This window comes from Uranotaenia lowii, chromosome 2 (genome assembly GCF_029784155.1).
Source record: "Uranotaenia lowii strain MFRU-FL chromosome 2, ASM2978415v1, whole genome shotgun sequence".
In the NCBI taxonomy this organism is placed as follows: Eukaryota; Metazoa; Arthropoda; class Insecta; order Diptera; family Culicidae; genus Uranotaenia; species Uranotaenia lowii.
In genome coordinates, this window is record NC_073692.1 from 53,616,595 (window position 1) to 53,636,931 (window position 20,337).

The following is a 20,337-nucleotide window of genomic DNA, read 5'->3' on the forward strand; positions in this document are numbered from 1 at the left end:
TTAAGAAATACTGACGTTAGCGCGCGTCCTTTTTGGCGAGAGCAAAATGGCGGATGAGCGGCGGTTGGCTTACCTGGTGTCTGGCTGTTATTTGCACTTTTAAATTTTCTATTTGCTTGTGTGTACACTGCGGTGGTTTTTAGCAAAGTGAGCCAGCACCAGGAAGCCGCATTTGACCGACCTTGAACCGCGAGTTTCGGTCGATGCTCTCGCTTCGCGATCGCTCGTCGTTCGTGGTATCGTCGGGGCGTCGCTGTCGATCGTGTGAATACCCGGAAGCATCAACTATCCAAGTTGGCCCTCTGGTTGTGAGATGACAAACCAATCTGGCTGCATGCTGTTGACGTTGTTGCGCAGTCGTTCGTTGCTTCGAAGGCGGATTTTTGGGGAAAAACTTCACACACACTAGTCACTCACTGCGATATTCTACTGATTTTTGCAAAAAACTACGTTAAACCGCGATAAATCTCTACCACCTCGATGGAAGTGTTATCTGACGCTTACACTCTCCCCCGGGCCGGGAAAAAATATTTGCTTTGTAATACTAGAGTAGAAATTACAGAGTAAATATTTTTCGCCTACCTGCGTAATCGCAACGAACCAAACCAATAACACACGCCATCTGAACCTGCACTTCACATTTCAAGATTCGCTCGGTCAATTTAACAGATGTTTACGGTAACTTTTGAAGTATTCACTCGCGATATAAAAGGTAACGACTCCAAATTTGACTGAACAACGCATGAATAAGGCTAAGTATTGTCATTGAGTATCGGGGTCATAAGGCATCAGCATCGTAATCGACTCCGCTCTGTTTAAAGAAAATTCTTTACTGGCCATCAACGTTTCTTGAACTCCGGCCTCCAGCGATTAAGTTCCACAAGGGAAGCCTCCGACAGATACCGCCTATCCATTTAGAAAGCTTAAAAAGTTTTTTTTAAATTAAAGTACAAAAATAATAAATTAACATTTAACAAATTAAAACAATTTTGAATTATTTAAATTATTCATTAAGATTAAATCACAGTTATTTAGGAGCACATTTACAATTTTTCCCGGTCACGCTTGGTTTTTAATGAGGCATGAATTTTTTTTTTCCGTGTATTCTTTTCGGAGTTGCGATCTAGTACTGCAATAATCATCAATTTCATTTGCGGAAGTGTTCGAATTTCGGAATGATTTTTCGAAGTGTCAAAAGCTGTCAATGGTTGAAGAAGGTAAACAAATGGATAAAAAACGAAACGTGGAACAATGTGGCTGCTCGTGCTGTTCGTGATGGAAGGTAAGTGGCCTAAAGTTATTAAGTGTACCGGCAAGAATAATCATTTAATGCTGGTTTGGGGAATCTATTGGCCAAATAGATTCTTTGAATTAGTAGGTGAGGTGATTTTTCTTATTTTACACTGATAATTTGGCCCTTGCCCCATCACGATTTTTTTTGTATCGTGAGTACTTTTTCCGGATCTTCTGAAAGTGCCTTTTTTAAAAGGACCTGTGATTTTAGTGTTTCTATGACGATTTGTGTGTGTATTTTAAAACAACTTCCTAATTTTGTGTTACATCCTCACTTCCAGTACTCTCTGACCTACAACCAAGTATTCCGTTCATGACCGTTGACCTTGACCTAGAAACCTAAATTTTCAACTTCAGTGGTATTAGTGTCCGTGTTGCCAGTTAACTCCGAGAGTGATTTTTTTTAAAGTTAACTAATCTTGTTTCTATTTCTAAATTTATAAACTATTTTCTAAACTAAAAATTATTAAAAACTAACTAATTTTCAAACAAAATAACCTACAATACTTGTTCTAAAATTTGAAACGAAAAACAAAATAATTTCTAATGATATGTATTTACACTTTTTTTCAGATTACAATAGCCGACTGCATGCTCAATATGACCACCTTGATGCTGCTAGTTGATTCCGATCCTAGCTATGGATATGCTATGAATGCCCTTTTTGTTGTAGGATCTCCTGAGAATCTCTTCGAACCGGAAAACATAAGTTTTTTTTGAGGTAACGATACTGATCTGGAGAAATTACTCCTTTTGGGCTGACATGGGAGCCAATTTAGGAACCACTAACCAATCTGGTTTGATCAGGTAAGTAATAAACGTACAACGAATAGGAACGATCTACATCCGTAAAGCAAAACACTTACTCTGAACTCAGTTTAGTTTTACTAGATCAGTTTGACTAACGTGATCTATGAAGCTTGAAGAGCTTAGCTATTACGTGGCAGCAACGATTTTAGGATTTTTTATTCATAAATTTTAGTTTGGCTGCTGCATACAATCTTATGTTGTTTTTAATTTACGGTTTTAGGTCTGCCGCGGAAAAAATCCCGAGTGATTTCCCTTGGTCATCAGCGACCTCGTAGCAACTGGTGCCCTTTTTGGCCACAATGACGCAGGGCACATATTGAGGACCGAATTTGGAATTATAGTGGTTCCCTGCTGACGACTGACGGAAGGTTCTTTTAAAAACTCGCTGTCCAATGGAAAACGAGGGTGAGTAGTTTTTGTGACGAAGATTGTAGCGTTTCTTGTTATCGATGGAGTGCGGTCGTGTTTTTCCGCTCGTGTCAATTTTCATAGCGCGTTTAAGGAAAATTTATCCGAAAAATAATTCTTAAATGGTGAATTAAGGATTGCGGTGAAATATTTTCGAGTTTTCTATTCCATAAAATTGAAATTAACTGTTATTGGATTGCAATAACGGCGGTTTTAGAACCATGTCAACTATGTGCAAAACTGCTATTCGAAAACCGGATCCTCCGATTGGGGACTGATTTTTTTACCAATCTTACGTGATGTGTTTTGTAAATTTGTGTTAACATTTTTGAAAATTTATGGATCTAGAAATAGTTTTCTTCTGTTTTGATGAAAAAGTGGTCAACGCGTTGTTCGTAAATTTGAGCGGTATTTTATTTACTCAGTGGTGAAAATTCAGAATAATTGTCATCAAAGTGGAAAAAGGATCCGTAAAAATGTTTTTAGAGCAAGTTCACTCGTGTTGGGGGATTATTTTTTGACAGGACAATTTGCTACAATTTGTGATACATATATGTGAAATATTCGGAATTGGAAGCTTTTTGGTGGCTAAAGTCCGAGAAATGGAACCGACCGGACTCTGAAATAGAGGCCCACCCTAAAGAAGACGAAGAAGCAAAACAAGCTGTTTCCCCTGATCCAGTCAAGCCGAGTTTCCAGAAATTTTTGCCGCAGTAAAGCTATTCTTGCGTCCTGAATCATCCGTAATTAAAGTTTCCTTTTGATTTGGTGAGCCCGTTCTGTATTGTTTTTAACCTGTTTATTTATTTATATTCTATTTTAAAGTTATAACCAAAACCATATACAATCATATGAAGCGTTTGGCAGGGAACTCCACGCTTCATTCCTCCATTGTTCCTGAATCTTTTGCGTTTATCATCACATGGTTGGCCTGGCCGTAGTAGTATTTGCAATGCATGTTCTATGTATCAGATACTATGTTGAAAAGAAAAATGAGGAACGCAAGTTTTTCATTTTCCAGGATGCATACAAGTTTTGGCCATGTTGGTGTCAGAAGAAGAAGAAGAAGAAGAAGAAGATTGTAGCGTTTCTTGTTATCATCGTAGGATTTTTTTAAATGTTCGCGCACATGCTCCCCTACCTTTCTATTTATGCCTCGCATTCGTTCAATTCTTTTTTCCTCCGATTCCTCAACCTCCGGCTCTAGTTTATGGTCCGAGCCTTTTGTCACGATCTCGTGGCCAAAAATGACTCGATGAGGAGTGAATTTTGTTGAGGAATGGATGGTGTTATTCAACACAAATTCCATTTCTGACACTTTTGTGTCCCACAACTTCTGATCAACTTTGACATAAGAACGGATCATGCTGTTGATCGTTCTGTTTAGTCTTTCAGCGGGGTTGGCTTGACTATGATGTCGAGCATTGGCCCAATGTTGGATCTCATAATTATTCAATAACGAACGGAATTCCTTTGACAAAAAGGTACTCGCATTATCCGATATGACTATCTGAGGAGTTGCGAATCGTCTTAACCACGACTCTTCCAGTATTTTGCACAGACTAACACTCGAGATCTTTTTCACTGGAGTAAGCAGGCAATACTTAGAAAAGAGGTCCATGACAACTAATAAGTGGGCGTTTCCCTGCTTACTCCGTGGTAAAGATTGAATATAATCCATGCAAATTATCTGGAAGGGTCGGGTCGCAATTCTCTGTTTTCCCATTTCCGGCACTCTTGAGACAGTGGAGTGTTTGTTTATCTTACAACTCTCGCATTTAGAGATATGTTTTTTGATGTCTGCGCTCATGCGTGGCCAGTAATATCGGCGTTTTATTTTCTCCACACACTTATCAAAACCAATGTGGAGGTTCTGATCGTGCTCTTCTTCTAGTATTTGAGTGCGCATCGAAGTCGGAACACAATGCTTCCACTCGAATCGGTAGTCCATTGTGTCCGCCTTCGAAGCCACGAACTTGAGCAGTTTCCCATCGACAATTTTAAAGTCCACATAGTTTTCAGGGTTGGACTCAACTGCGAGGATCAGTTTTTTATACCATCCATCCTCAGGCTCTGCATCCAGAGTCTCGATGGATCGGGACAAGGCATCAGGTACGATATTGTCCTTGCCCTTGCGATGCCGGATGTCCATATCATACTGCTGTAGTATGATACTGTTGAACATGCAGTTCCGAATAACGACAGACAACCTCAGCATGCCATGACTTAGAATAAGTTAGTATTTAAGAACGAATTTTCTGGTAATAAAATACAGTTGTTATTTAACCGTCAAACCTTGTAGTTGGTTTATCCATTCCGATCTACGGCTAAATCCTACAGGTTATGGGCCTTTTCTGAAAGAGTTCTTGAACAGTGTGAGTCATTTGGTCCCTAGAAGATGGAAGGCAGCAAGTTCCTGGTCGAGAAGCTACGCAGCGGCGGATACGAATCATGGCGATTCAAAGTGGAAATGCTGTTGGTGCGCGAAAATCTCTGGAAATACGTGAGGGAGGACGCCCCTGAACCTCCGACGGAAGCGTGGGCAGAGGGAGACGCCAAAGCACGAGCCACAATCGTTTTGCTGGTAGACGACAGTCAGCATCCGCTGATTCGGGAATGCCAAACCGCGAGGGAAACATGGCATCAACTGAAGAACCATCATCAGAAAACCACCATGTCCACGAAAGTATCGTTGCTGAAAAAACTCTGCAGGGCAGAGTACACCGACGACGAGGACATGGAAAACCATTTGTTCCGCATGGACGAGCTATTTTCTAGCTTGACAAACGCCGGGCAAGAGCTGGGCAACAGTCTCAAAGTGGCCATGGTGTTAAAAAGTATGCCTGACTCTTTTGACACCCTCACAACCGCTTTGGAAAGCCGATCCGATGACGAGCTCACGATGGAACTCGTCAAGAGCAAGCTGATAGACGAAGCCCAGAAACGAGCGGAAAAATCCGGGGAATCCATTCTGCTGCGAGCCGCAGAAAAGAAGCCGTTTGAAAATCGAAGCAAGCCTAGACATTTTCAACGCAAAACGACGCCCCGCGAGCCCGCGAACGGTGAACGTGCCAATCTTCCCGAAGGTCCGAGGAAGAAGAAGGTTTCGCCTAAACAGTCGGCAGGTGAAAAGTCATCATTTGCTTTTACGGCCAAGAGCAATGTGAAGTCGAAGACGTGGATTATCGATTCTGGAGCAACATCCCACATGTGCTCAGATCGGTCATTCTTCAGCAAACTGAAAGCGAGCAAAGACATTTCCATCACACTGGCCGATGGAATAGAGATGATGGTGCATGGCGTTGGTACCGGTCGTTTCAGTTGCCATGGTGACGACGGTAGCGAGAACGAAATTACGCTTTCCAATGTCTACTTTGTTCCTGAGTTGCAGTCGAATTTAATTTCCGTTGGCAAACTGGTTGCCAAAGGAGCCGAAGTCGTTTTTCAAAAGCCCCATCGTTGCGTGATCAAATTTGGTGGTGCCGTCATTGCTGTCGCTCGGAAAACTGGTGGGCTGTTTCAGCTCGTCACTAACCGAGAGCGAGGGCAACACGTGGCACACTATCCGAAAATGCGAGTTGAACGTGCAGGGCTGGCCAAAAACATCCAGAAGCGACAACCCCCAGCAGTTGTGGAATCCAAATCAAGTCGAGGTGACGCTGCTCCAGCAAAGGTGCTGGAATCCGAAACATCAAATCCGGCAATGGTGCTGGAATCCGATGGTACTTTGGTTAAGGAGGAGCCTGAATCCCGAAGCAGCGCGACATCAACCAATTTCGATGATTTGGTGCGTCAGGTGACGTTCCGAACCATGCTGACGGTGGCGAGTCAGCGCAACATGCTAGTGAAACAAGCGTATGTGCGGCCGAGAGGGTACGAGCCGTCCGATGGTATTCTGAAAGAACTCAAGTTTCAGAAGTCGAAAAATTCCCCCTTTTTATACGTCCGACAAAACGGTAAGCGGTCCGCTTACCTGGTGATCGACGAGGACAACATGGTCATATCGTGTCACGGCGAGCAGGTGTACGACGACATCATAGCAGCGTTGAACCGAAAATTTTCCGTTACCTCGTTGGGTGACATTCATCATTTTCTCGACATTGAAGTACGGCGCGAGAATGAGAACTTCAAGCTTAACCAACGAGAGTACATTCAAAAGCTGCTGACACAGTTCGGTATGGAAAACGCAAAAATTTCCAAGATACCGATAAACCCCGGCCACTGTCAACAGAAGGAGGAGGAGAATCTGCTACCCAACAACCACTTGTATAGCAGCCTTATCGGTGGTCTGTTGCACGTGGCAGCCAACACCCGACCGGACATCGCAACCAGTGTGGGCATACTGTGGCGATCAGTAAGCTCACCTACCCAAGCCGATTGGACGGAGGCCAAACGGGTGCTTCGTTATCTGAAATCGACGATGGACCATGAGTTGGTACTAGGATCCGGCCAACATAAGCTGGAAGCTTATTCCAACGCAGACTGGGCCAGCGATGCAGCAAGCCGGAAATCCAATACCGGTTACATGTTTCTGCTCAGTGGTGGTCCGATTTGCTGGGCATCAAAAAGGCAAACCTGCGTGGCATTAAGCAGCACCGAGGCAAAATACGTGGCGCTCGCTGAGTGCTGCCAAGAGTTGGTGTGGATCAAACGACTTCTTCGAGATTTCAACATTCACATCCACCAACCAACCAGAATATTTGGGGACAACCAGGCGTGCATCAAGCAGTTACAATCTACCCGGATCAACAACCGTTCGAAGCACGTGGACACCAAATATCATTATGTCCGCTCCCTTTACGAAGATGGGACAATAACCGTGAGCTACTGTTCTTCCGAAGATATGGTGGCGGATATATTAATCAAGCCGTTGGCTTACCTCAAGTTGGGAAAATTCCGAGAAGCAGCTGGAGTTACGCTGTCGAGGAGGAGTGTTGAACATGCAGTTCCGAATAACGACAGACAACCTCAGCATGCCATGACTTAGAATAAGTTAGTATTTAAGAACGAATTTTCTGGTAATAAAATACAGTTGTTATTTAACCGTCAAACCTTGTAGTTGGTTTATCCATTCCGATCTACGGCTAAATCCTACAGATACTCCAGCGGCTTAAACGAGAGGATGACCGCCACTTCGCTCGCATGATAAATGTTAGAGCGGCCGAATCTGTCACTAACGTAAATTTAGTTCCTTCAATGTACCCTCTAAATTTCTCGATACTGCGAAGAGCAGCCAAACCTTCTTTTTCAGCCGCGTGGTACCTCAATTCAGCTCCTTTGAGCTTCTCTGAGAAGTAGGCAATGACCTTCTCCTCTCCGTCATGCTCTTGGGTTAGGACACCGGCGATCGCGTTATCGCTAGCGTCCGTTTGAACCACGAAGGGCAGCGAAAAGTTTGGGTTTGCCATGACCGGAGCAGCAATAAGCCGCTCTTTTATGGACTGGAAAGCTATCTCTGCTGTCGAACTCCATTGCACCCTCTTGGGCTTGTTTTTAAGCAAGTCCGTGAGAGGTGCAACGATGCTGCTAAAGTTTGCGATAAACCTGTGGTAGTAATTAACCATACCGAGGAATCGTCTTAGCTGTCGTACCGATTTAGGGGCCTGGTATCCGATGATCGCCTGGATGCGATCAGGATTAGGCCTCAATCCATCTTGGGATAGGACGTATCCAAGGTACGGCAATTCGTGGCAACAGAATTTAGATTTCTGCATGTTTATGCAGAGATTAGCTTCCCCCAAACGTTTCGCTAGGTCCCTAAGTTTGGCTAAGTGGTCTTCAAACGTCAGCGTAGCCACGACAATATCGTCCAGGTACACGAAAATTGCCGGTTCCAAAGCACCGAAACCCAGCACGCGATCCATACACTTACTAAGTGTGGCAGGACTTCCGACCAGGCCCATTGGACAAGATTTATACTGAAATAAACCTCGTCCTGGAACCGAGAAGGCCGTGTATTTTCGGGATGCGGATTCCAACGGAATCTGCAAAAATGCCTGCGATAAGTCGATGGTCGTGAGGTACTTGACTGGACCCAAATGACTGAGAATGCGATCCTGGTGCGGCAAGGGATACGCATCTCTTTTAGTCCTCTCATTCAGCTTTCTGGCATCTAGGCACAACCGTACTTCTTCACTATCCCGTTTAGCCACCGGGATGATAGGAAGAGCCCAATCGGATTCCGATGGTTCAACTATATCATCCCGCAGTAGGTTGTCTAGAGCTTGTTGAACTTTAGCATGAATGTGAGGACTCCAGGGATAAGGGTTTTTGCGTACTGGTTCGGATTTTTTAAACTCTTCCTTTATTTGGATGGAGTGCTCGATCACATGGGTTTTTGTAAATTTCCCTGGACCGGCAACTATAAACATTTTCTTGACTTCTTCAAGTTGTTGTTTCTGTTCATCAGTCAACTCTTCTTCCTGTTCTAACTCCTCAAGAACTTCATCGTCCAGGACCTCTATCGGTTGATCTTGAATACTGGGGGAGATTCCGAACTTCATCCAGAAATCGTACCCCAGTACGCACCTGCGTTTGAGATTTGGTGCAAATAAAACTGGTAAAATTTTGGTGCAACCATTAAAAGTGATCGGAACATCCGCGCAACCCTCGACTATCAATTTCTCTCCGGATGCAGTCTGTAAATTTACAGCTGCCGGACGTAAATGTAAGTTTAATGATTTCCTAATTTTATTTGCCCCAAATCCCAACACTGTTTTTGCTGCTCCGCTATCTAATAAACCGATCAACTCAATTCCCAACATTTGAATTCTCGCGAAAGGTCTGGCGTCTCCGCTGAGCTTGACAAGCAACGTTGCAATCTCGTCAGTCTTTGGAGGCGCTTCCACTCGCGAGTAACCCAGCCGTTGAAGAATTGCAGTTGGATCGGAATAAGAAATAGCCTGAGGGCTTTTGGGATTTTCATGTTGACTACCCCGCCTCACTGAGTAGTCCCTTTCGCGTTTTTTAAATCGCAAAAGGGACACTCAGATGTGGCAAATCCTGGGAACCCGCAAGACCAGCAGAAAAGGTTTCTTTTCTGTTGGCAATCTTGAAAGCTGTGTCCATACTCATGGCAGTTAAAACAAATACCGTTTTTCACCGGAATGTAAGCCCGAACTATTCTTTGCAAAGCATTAGTTCCGCTGGTTCCTGGCTTTGGTTCTCCCTGTTTGTTGTTGGGAGCCATTCGAGGCTGTTGCATGGGTTTTATTCTAGGATTTTCTTCTCCATCTAGACGCTGATTGTGACTAATCTGATTAACCATTTTATGCGTTTGTCCCCGTTTAAAATTCGAGTTGAAATTACGACTCTTGTAGTCAACCTGTGATCTATTCTGTCTACCGTTTTCTGACCAATTGTGTTGATCAATTTCTTCGATCGGAGCTGTTGATCGCGTAGGAAAACTGTTATCTTTTTTTGCATAAACCTGCCAATTAATCGCGTCAAATTTCTTCCCAAACTCTCTCATTTTAGCGATCGTATGGATGTTAGCAGCCAGCATTGCAATTTTGCAGTCTTCCCGAGTATTCCTGAAGAGGACATCGAATTTCCGGCTTTCGTCCCACTGGTATGACATGTTCCGGAAAATGCGGACCATGTCCAAATAATAGTCCTGGAACTTTTCGCGTGGAGCCTGCCTACGAGAATTCAACATGCGCTCGTACTGAAAGTCGATATCGACAGGTAAAAATTCATTTTTAAGTTCCCGTACCAAGTTATCCCACGTCTCTAACTCGTTATTCCCGTTCACCTCGATGAACCACGACCGAGCTTTCCGCGTGAAGAGGTAGTGCGCACAATTGAACAATTCGATGTTCGAATATCCCTCCGATCTAGCGTTAAAATCTACTTCCTTTAAAAATTCATTTAATTTCCGGCCGTTATCCAACCCATCGTATCGCACTGACCATTTGTGGATTGGTAGACGATGATCTCGTTTAGATCGACCGTCTACTTCCTCCCCCACTTGGTTTGCGCTTGCGTGGGTAGATGTCGGACGGAATTTCTCTCCGTGGCTTTCTAACGAACTGCATCTACCTTTTAACCAACTGCAGAAATCCTGATCGGCAGGTGCAGATTTTATATCTACGCGCGGCGGTAAATTCTCGTTAACTCGAGTGCTGTTTGTAGCTTTAGGCGGCAAATTGATTGCTGGACGTTCGTTCTCCCGTGAGATTTCTAAAGCTTCTATATGCTGAAGTAATTGGCTTACTACGACTTTCAGTCGTTCGTTTTCTGTGGCTAGTCGAATCATTGTTTCATCTCTCGACTCAGCATTATTATTTTGAATATTTCCTTCCAACCTACGATCTGTTATAATTTCCTCTTCTAAATCTTCTTCTTCTGATTGTTCAACTATTTGCCTTTGGTCATTTGCTTCCATTTGATTAATGGCAGCCTCCTGCACTAAACCTTCTTCTCCTATATTCCTATCTATCTCATTTCCAAGTTCATTCTGAAAGCTTTCCGTGATTATGCTGAGTTCAGTTTGTCTGACTTCCGCGATTGGTGAAACGATCGAAAAATATTTGACTAATAGTCTCATACACTCTACCGCTATCATCGTTAAACAGTTGAGACTTTCCTCTTCTTTGACATACGTTTTCAATCTCTCCATACGAAAGAAAATGTGTACCAGACGTGATTTGAAATTTTGATTTGGCACTTTTTTTGATTTAGGGCTTTCTAAAACTTTCTGAATTTCTTTAAGTTTATCACCACACCATTCTAATTCGTCCAAAATTGAATCCCATCCAATGTAATAATCGACGTTTGTTTTATTCTTTTCAGATTTCAACAATGCCCGCAAGGTACGTTCGCGTTTGGAGCGGGAATCTTCCGGCGCAAAAGCATTGCGTATGCGCAACTCATGGCTGAGTTCGTCTTCGGAAAGGTGGGCCGTATTCAACGAAGCGTATATAGATTTTAGTTGGTTCAACTCCATTGTATGACGTGGTAAGAATTTACAGAAATATAATTTGAAACAACACTTTAATAGCAAAACAATGAACAAACGACTCAGAAATAAATAAATTAATTAATAGTAAAATTTAGACGATAAGTATCACAGTATTTTAAGCATGAGCAATAAAGATAATTTGTTTTGCTGTTGTGTTTTTGATTTTCCGAGAATACACTCCACAAATGAAATTCGCTCCAATTCAAAATTTAAAACTTTAAACAACTTCACTCCGACATATACTTTTTAAGCAATCGTGTTGAACAATTTCCTTTGACATCAGAACTCCTATATGACTAATGAATAGATCAAGGTTGTGCAAATAAACGTTAAATTACCCCAATTTTAGCAAAAATTAAAATGAGAAGGCATGGGCGTTTTCCCAGAGATGCATGCAAGAAACTGGTTGAGCCTCGCTGCGATATCCGTGGTAAGTCTATGGAAAGTTGGGCGCCAAATATGTAAGTATTAAACCTACCACTCCCACCGGCGTGTAAGAGATTCCCTTTTCTAGGCCTCAGGGCGGCACGCTTACAATCAAAATCGCAGGGAGCTTCCAGAATGCACTCAGAAAAAACCCCAAAATTGCACTTCTCGACAATATTGTTTTTATTTATTGTATGCACTGCACGGATTTTTACAAAAAAGGGCACGATACCTGGAGGGCCAAGCCCTTTGTGGATGCTGCCGATCCTGGTAAGAGGTGTCGGTAAGGCTGACGTAGACGCGTCAGCTAGTGGACTAACCGATGACGATGGCGGACCCTTTTCCTCCAATACAGCGTCGATCCGGCTTGGTTTAGTTAGACAGTGGCCTTTCAAGTCACGGGTGGTCCACTGTCTTGGGTCAATCGTGGGGTTCGGGGATGTACAATCGACCGGTACTTTCGATCGTGAGTTAACCGTGGTCGTGGCGGTTATTCCCGTCGCTATTGGTGGAAGAATGGGATTCCGTCCACTCTATACTGTGTCCCAAATAAAGGGGTCCTGTATTAAGAAATACTGACGTTAGCGCGCGTCCTTTTTGGCGAGAGCAAAATGGCGGATGAGCGGCGGTTGGCTTACCTGGTGTCTGGCTGTTATTTGCACTTTTAAATTTTCTATTTGCTTGTGTGTACACTGCGGTGGTTTTTAGCAAAGTGAGCCAGCACCAGGAAGCCGCATTTGACCGACCTTGAACCGCGAGTTTCGGTCGATGCTCTCGCTTCGCGATCGCTCGTCGTTCGTGGTATCGTCGGGGCGTCGCTGTCGATCGTGTGAATACCCGGAAGCATCAACTATCCAAGTTGGCCCTCTGGTTGTGAGATGACAAACCAATCTGGCTGCATGCTGTTGACGTTGTTGCGCAGTCGTTCGTTGCTTCGAAGGCGGATTTTTGGGGAAAAACTTCACACACACTAGTCACTCACTGCGATATTCTACTGATTTTTGCAAAAAACTACGTTAAACCGCGATAAATCTCTACCACCTCGATGGAAGTGTTATCTGACGCTTACACTGGAAAAATTAAAATTGATTTTTTTATTACATTTTTATAAATATGTTCCAGAAATGTGAAGTGGCTCTCCAAAGTAGCAAAAAATTTACCTAGAACTCAATATTGAGTGTTTGTAACTTTTTGTCACTTTCTTCTTGGTAGTCTGTACAAAGCATTCTCTCAAATTTATAGAGAAAGTTCTGGTACGGCAAAGGTAATGTGCATGCAAAATTCGAAAATCATATTTTAATAAGGATTTAAAGTAGCGTTGCAATGCTTTTTGAAGTTTATCAAACACGTTGTGGCAACCTACGGTGAATTATACAAAACATATATTGTACTTAAGGTACGAGCTAACATATCGTATTTATTAAAATAAATAGCAACTCTATATAGTGTGGGATATTTACATATTTTTTACATATAAATACTGTGATATGCTCTCTATCTAAGGACATGAAATTCATTAGAACCCTGAAAATTTAGAAAACTTATACCTAAAAGACAAATTTCAGAATTGGGGTTCACAGTCAAATTTTATGTTCCGGCCGTATTTACGATTTTTTTAGTTTTATCCTAAAGTTCAACCACACTTTTAAATTTCAATTAATCGAAGTATCCTAAGTCATTTGAGAGTTACAATTTGTTAACATTTGAAAAATAGTTCACTAAAATTTTAGATTCAATAATCGAAATTTGAAACCAGAAGAGTTCAAAACAAGTAACTGAATATATTTGATCACTTACTAGGCTCTAATCAAGAAAGAAACCACAAAATGAAAATTTAAATTTAAAAATAATTTGAATTGAATGTTTCGAATTCTCATTGCACTGTTCTTACCAAAAAAAAAGTTTAACCGAAAATAAAAAATTAGATGAGAAGTATCTATTGATGTTGAATCGAAAATTGTCTGAAAATAAAAATTCAGAGTTTCATGTTTCATCATCTGTTTCATCCTTTCTAATCAACATGAAGATTATGACCTTAAATTCCAGCAAAAAACTCCTATATCTAATCAAGTTTTTTTTTCTTCTTTCGCTTATAGTCGTTTAACCATCTTTATGGCATTTGTAGCTTTATAACAACAACGTTGCAATTAGCAGAAAGTTATTGAAAAACTTATCCGAAACAATTCGGTTCGATTTTTACTCTTGGGCTCGATCTCACGAACATCGGCTCAGGAGGCAAGTGATTTCATAACTGAGCAATGTTACAAGCCCATAATCAAGTATTTTAGAGAAGAGGATTAGGCTTAAAATTACTTAAATAAGGAAACAAAACTCTATTAACACTTTCGTATAGATAAAAACCTTAAAACCTTAAAAATTTGGTTTCGATTGTTGTTATTCACCCTGGAAGAGCCTCACGGGTGTAATGTTAGGGGATCGTATCACGGCCAAATCTTTCAGCTAAAACAACCAACACACCACGCGTTAACTTTACTGATAAAATCGGTTTATTCAATCTCCAGATTTAGGAAAAAAAACTGAACTTTGTTTCACACGTGTTCTTGTATAAAAACTTTGTCCGTCTGCTGCAGATGACCGGTTAGATGCTATTCGTTCGAAAGATAATTCTTAAAGTGATAAACCTGAAATTGCAAAAAGCGCCTAATACCACGCGAACAAGTGTGCATCGAGATGCGTTTTTCTTAGCAGGGCCGGACTGCAGTTTTCTAAGTAGGACATGGATTCTGCTTAACGCAGTCAGATTTAAATACAAATTTATATAAATTAAAGCTGGAACCTATCATTCCGGCCACCTGAAATGCATATTTCACTACTAATACCTAGCAAAAATACAAATCATATCATTTCCAAACTAAAACTAAGCTCACGGCTTCTCTTTAAAGTAACATTGATGTCACCTTGTGCGGGGGCGGCTGTAGATGACTCCTCCTCGTCCATCGTGAGTAACGGACTCGGCTTGACCACAGCGAGCATGAAGGTAGCACCAGTGGGTGTGCGTATTGTCACCACTCATGTCACACCGTCAGCTCCAGGATGTAGTTCCATGATGCGCACGAGAGGCCAGCGCACAGAGGTAACAGGTCATCTTGAAGAATCATCACCTGGCCGATTTTGACATTTACTTGCTGCGGGTTGGTTGTAGATTGTCGTAGCAGCTCTTTTAGGTACTCTTCTGTCAGTGGTACCAAAACAGCTGCTGCTTCTGTTGGATGACCTGATAGCGATTTCTTAGCTGGTACGTCCTTCAGATCGGGATTTGGAAGGGCTTGCAGTTGAGAGCCAATCAAAAAGTGGCTTGGGGTGATGGCTTCGAAATCGTTGGGGTTTTCAGACAAAAGGGCCGACGGTCTCGAGTTCATTGCTCCCTCGATTTGCGACAAAATCATCATTATGTCCTCGAAGAAGTGCTGCCTGACTGGCGAACCCATTTTTTTTTTGTAATCTTCACGGGCGGCTTCCCACAGACCGTCAAAGTTGGGTGCACGAGGAAGGATCATTTTCCATTGTATTCCCTCGGTTGCGAAAGCGGTAGGGATACGATCGGTTTCCTTGGGGCTTGAAAACAATTCGTAAAGAGCGTGTAGCTCGTTTCGAGCTTCAACAAAGTTTGTGGTATTGTCGGAGTAGATGTATAGGGGTTTGCCTCGTTTGGCCACGAAACGTTGTAGAGCAGAGAGAAATGAGGCTGTGGATAGGTCCTCCACAAGCTCAATGTCGACTGCTTTTGTGCTAAAGCAGACAAAGACATCCATCTCCTTACGCAGTTGAATTGCTGTAGCGATGGTTTCTTCACTCCGTACAAAGTCATTCATGTAAAATTCTCGCTTCATAGAGGCTACGGCGAGAGGATAGGAAGCACGTTCATCGTCGGCAAGTTGATGAATCGTGCGGGTAGCCAAGAACGAAGATGGTCCCAAACCGTAAGTCACTGTTGTCATCTCATATGTCGTTATCGGGTCGTACGAGTTGACACACCACAACATATGCAGAAGGGGTCGGTAGTTGGGGTGAAGAACGATTTGCCTATAGTACATCTTCTCTAAGTCAGCCGACGATACCACAAAATTTTTGCGAAAGCGGAGTAAGATGTTTAAGAGTTCATGGATGAAAGAGCCTACTCGGAGCGAATCGTTGAGAGATAATCCAGTGCATTTTTTAGCCGTGGCGTTGTAAACACTGAGTACCTTCGTTGTTGTGCAGGATTCTTTCAACGCGGCATGTAGGTTCTGGGTCGTCGACAGGTACCTCACGCATGTGTCCTAGTTGGATAAATTCGGTCATAAATGCATGATACCTTTCTTTAAGGATGACATTTTAGACAAATCTTCTTTCCAAGCTGACGAGACGGGATTTAACTATGGAGAAAGCCTCGCATATCATTAATTTAAATCCTTTCTTCTTCGGATATTTTACAGAATAGCGACCAGTGGATATTTCTTCAATCAAGTTTCTTTTACTTAATTACCTCTAAGGGAACGTCCATAAATGACGTAGCTTTTTTTTGAGTTTTTATACAGGATAGCTAGTAAGTATTCAATCAGTTGCGTCGGTTCGAAATAATCTCCATTCTGGATTCCAATGAAATCGTTGGGCAGCTTTCCTCCAGCGTCTGTTCGGGTGGAATAATTGCATCTGCGATGTCAGCTGCCTCCACCCACTCTCTATTGTTCTCCGGAGAGATGACCAGCAATTCAGACCGAAACCGTCATTCACAAGGGATTGCAGTGGAGAGAGAATTCTTTGCATTTGGGATGGTAATGATCAAAATTCCACAAAGCTTCACAAATTGCAACAATTTGCAACAATTAGCACATTTTCACTCTCTCTGAGCACCGTTTCCTCTCATTTTAACTTAAACCTTCTAATTCTCTCTCACAAATTGCCACAAATTACCACAAATTCAATCATTGGCTTCACAATTTGTGTGATCATTGACGATGATTCTCCGTTTATCTCAGTCCCCTGGTCATTCACTTCTTCTCTTTTGCCTCTCTCGTGTTGGGCGTCGATCGTGGCGACGGCGGCGAAAGACTTGACGTTTTCGTTCAGAATAAAAATCTGCGACTGTATGCGTATGTATGGAAAACGCACAACCAAGGGGCGCGTGAAAGTGAAAATTACTCAAAACCATTTTCATTTTTTGATTTAAAGCTACGTAGCTTTACTTGAACCCCTAACCCCCCCCCCCTCTCGTCACACATCGTCACACAAAGTCAAACACCCCCTCCCCTATGCTACCTCATTTATGTATGCTCCCTAGGCGTATACATGTTTCGGGAATATGATGGCTAGCATCTTGCAAATGCTGAAACCATGAACTTACAGAAAGAGTACCGTGACCGGGATTCGATCTCATGACTGTGGGTTCAGAAGACTTGAAGGTTATCCTCTACGCCACGGACTGCAGCTTCAAATTGAGCTGGCTCGGAAACCTTAAGATCACTAAAATAGTTAGAATTGTATTAAGTTAAGTAGAAAGTGAATTTCTGGAACAGGTTATCTGAATAGTGTTACACTTTCGGATTTCGCTCGATGAATCAAATGGATAGTAGTAAAATTGAATGGCTTGGCAGAATCAATCTGCTTAAAATGCATTTTCCGTTTGTTTGTTTGTCTTGAATAGGCTAGCTGTCTTAAGACCTAGAGAGTTTAAGTTTGGCATGGATGCTCATAAGGATCAAAAAAATGATGAAAAATGATTTTAGAATTTTAAAGCCATACAAAACTGTTTCAGCGATGTTCACTTTGATATACTTACACTCAGAAAAATACTCTTAAGTATGCCATCAGATTCTCTTATGCACAGGTGCCATAAGAAACACATTGAAATCCATCAGATCAACACCTATGTACTTCAATAAGAGGTTTTTGCTTTTTATAATAGAGTCTTATGGAAACAAAAAATGTCGTATTTGAAGAAAATAATTCAAGAAATTAGCTTCAATTTGCTTTTATTTTGTTATTTGTGTGGCTTACTTAAAATTACATCGTAATCAGCATCATCAGCAATCAACAACCGGTTCCAACAAAGTTATTTTGGAGCATTTGATGATTTTACCCGGTGGCCAGCATGCTGAAAAGTAGGGGAGAGGAAGGCTATATGCGCATATTAAGGAAAGCACTCATTTTCTCCTATACTCCAAAAGATAGGAGTCTGAAAACTATATGCACATGAGCGGACATCTGTTTTATATACGTTAGTGAAATTTTTCTGTTAAAATCTCATACAGTTTTTGTGAAAATAATTTTATAATAAAAGAAGTCAAAATAGCCGATTTCCGAAACTGGCGGGCTAAATGCGCATATTTATGTTTTTAGCTATATTTCATTACCACTTGCAATATTTTGATATTATTTAATTGAAAATGGTAGAAACGGATGTTAAGCATACGTCAAGGCCGAAATTTTGGTGAAATTTTTTACATCACTAGTTCTTTTGCATGAAACATAGTTAAGTATGCCATATGGCCATATTTCAGGGTAATATTTTGTTCATATTGTATTTTTATCGGATCAGTAGGAAGTTCTTCTTTTTTCGCTGTAAGATCGTGATTTGAGCGTAGATTTCATGTTTAAATGATAGAAAGTAAAAAATTTATAAGACTAATCTATTTTTCTTGATATAGGCATTTAACCTGCCTTGATATGGGCATTCAGAACCTGTCTCTTATTCCAATATCTTATCATTTACAACTTTGCCAAAAGCTTCGATTTGTTGAATTTCCGATTTCCAGATGAATGAGAAAGAAAAACCACTAAAATTTTTGTTCACAGAATCTGTATGCACAATAATTAAAGTTCAATATATTATAACAAAACTGACAAAAATCTTGTTTGAATTTTTAAATTTTTTCGACTTTATATAATAATTTAATTTTTTTATGCCATGTGTTAAAAGCGTATTACCCTCAAACTGCACTAATTAGATATGATGAATCTCCAGCCATATCGTCAATCGGCTGTATGCGCATATTACCCAATATGCGCATATAAGGACACTTCCCCCTAAACAAAAAAAATGTATTTTAGTAATAAATATTTTCAACCGAAGATGGCTATGATATGATTGAAAGGAATTTCATGTTTTTGCTGGGGGGGTCCTTAACTATTGGCCGGGAGTGTATATCTTTCGGACATAATTTTGCTCCGCATTGCTTTCTTCAGGAAAATCCAATCAATGATAAAAACATATGTTTCTTTTTCATTTTTTCTTTTTAAATAGGCCGTCAAGCAGTTCATGCGGATGGAGTGCAAGTGCCACGGTTTGTCCGGCTCCTGCACCATGAAAACCTGCTGGATGAAGATGCCACCCTTCTCGGAGGTCGGAACCCGGCTGAAAGAGCATTTCGATGGAGCAACTAAGGTCATAGCGACCAATGATGGGCAAGGTTTCATGCCGGACGATCCATCGATCAAGCTACCCACCAAGCGAGATTTGGTTTACACCGAGGAATCGGACGATTTCTGCGAACCGAATGCCAAATCCGGATCCCTGGGAACGCATGGGCGTGAATGTAACATAACCTCAAACGGGGTGGACGGTTGCAATTTGATGTGCTGCGAGCGGGGCCAGATCCGGAAACAGGTCGAGGTCAAACGGAACTGCAACTGCAGCTTTAAGTGGTGCTGTGAAGTCACCTGTAGCACCTGTATCGATCTGAAGGATGTCTATACGTGTAAATAGGTTTAGGTGCATTAGATTTTACTTTTTTTTAGAAACAGTTATTTAGCGGAACGATACACAAAACAGTGATTACCCTCTGGAGGGGACCACACAGGCAAGACTGATTGAAGGTGACAACGGAACGGAACGCAACGACAGTTGGTGGTTGGTTTAGCAAAAAATTTTGGCTGTAAACGGATTCAAAAATTAGATACAAGTTAAATAGATGAAACAAATCAAATTGTGTTATGGCATTGGAACTTACCAGATCTTAAAACAAGCTTTAAACAACTCTTAGACAATAATCAGTTATAGAAGCAATACTAATAAATGAATAATGTTGGCAGTATTAATCATATAAAATGTTTTTCGTAATTGTTTACATATTTTGACTGAGAAATAATTCACAACTGAATTGAAAGAAAAGTAGTCGTCCGGAACAGTTTTTTGCCTTTCTTACAGAAAGGTATAGCTATCGGTCAATTAGGCCTTTAAAGGTACCTATCGAATGTGTGTATTAGTGTGAATTTTTGTACCCTTTGATCTCGGCGTTTTTGCAAAAGTGGGCTGCACAATCTGAATGATTTTGATCATAAAATAAAGGGTTTTTTCTCTACAATCTATAATAGAATGAAAAATAACTAAATAATTCAAAATTATCTTTTTCATTGTAAATGTCATAAAATGATCACTCTAAAAAACGAATCCATTTGGCTTGCTAGCACCATCCAGCAATCACTAATAAAGATGACGT

At 41.5% G+C, this 20,337-nt stretch overlaps 1 protein-coding gene and 1 long non-coding RNA gene across 2 annotated transcripts in view; both read left to right on the forward strand.

The window, feature by feature from the left end:
- Positions 1-19,859, forward strand: part of LOC129748635 (protein Wnt-6) — an 84,815-nt gene extending 64,956 nt beyond the window's left edge. Inside the window, exon 4 of the mRNA XM_055743298.1 lies at positions 19,143-19,859. Within this exon, the coding sequence (XP_055599273.1) occupies positions 19,143-19,604 (462 nt within the window). The 3' untranslated portion in view covers positions 19,605-19,859. The remainder of the gene's footprint in view (positions 1-19,142) is intronic.
- On the forward strand, positions 1,890-12,044 carry LOC129748636 (uncharacterized). The gene is made up of 4 exons (XR_008737778.1): positions 1,890-2,100; positions 2,324-2,508; positions 9,988-10,197; positions 11,305-12,044. It is a non-coding gene; the product is annotated as an uncharacterized LOC129748636 (long non-coding RNA).
- Positions 19,860-20,337: the final 478 nt, after the last annotated feature.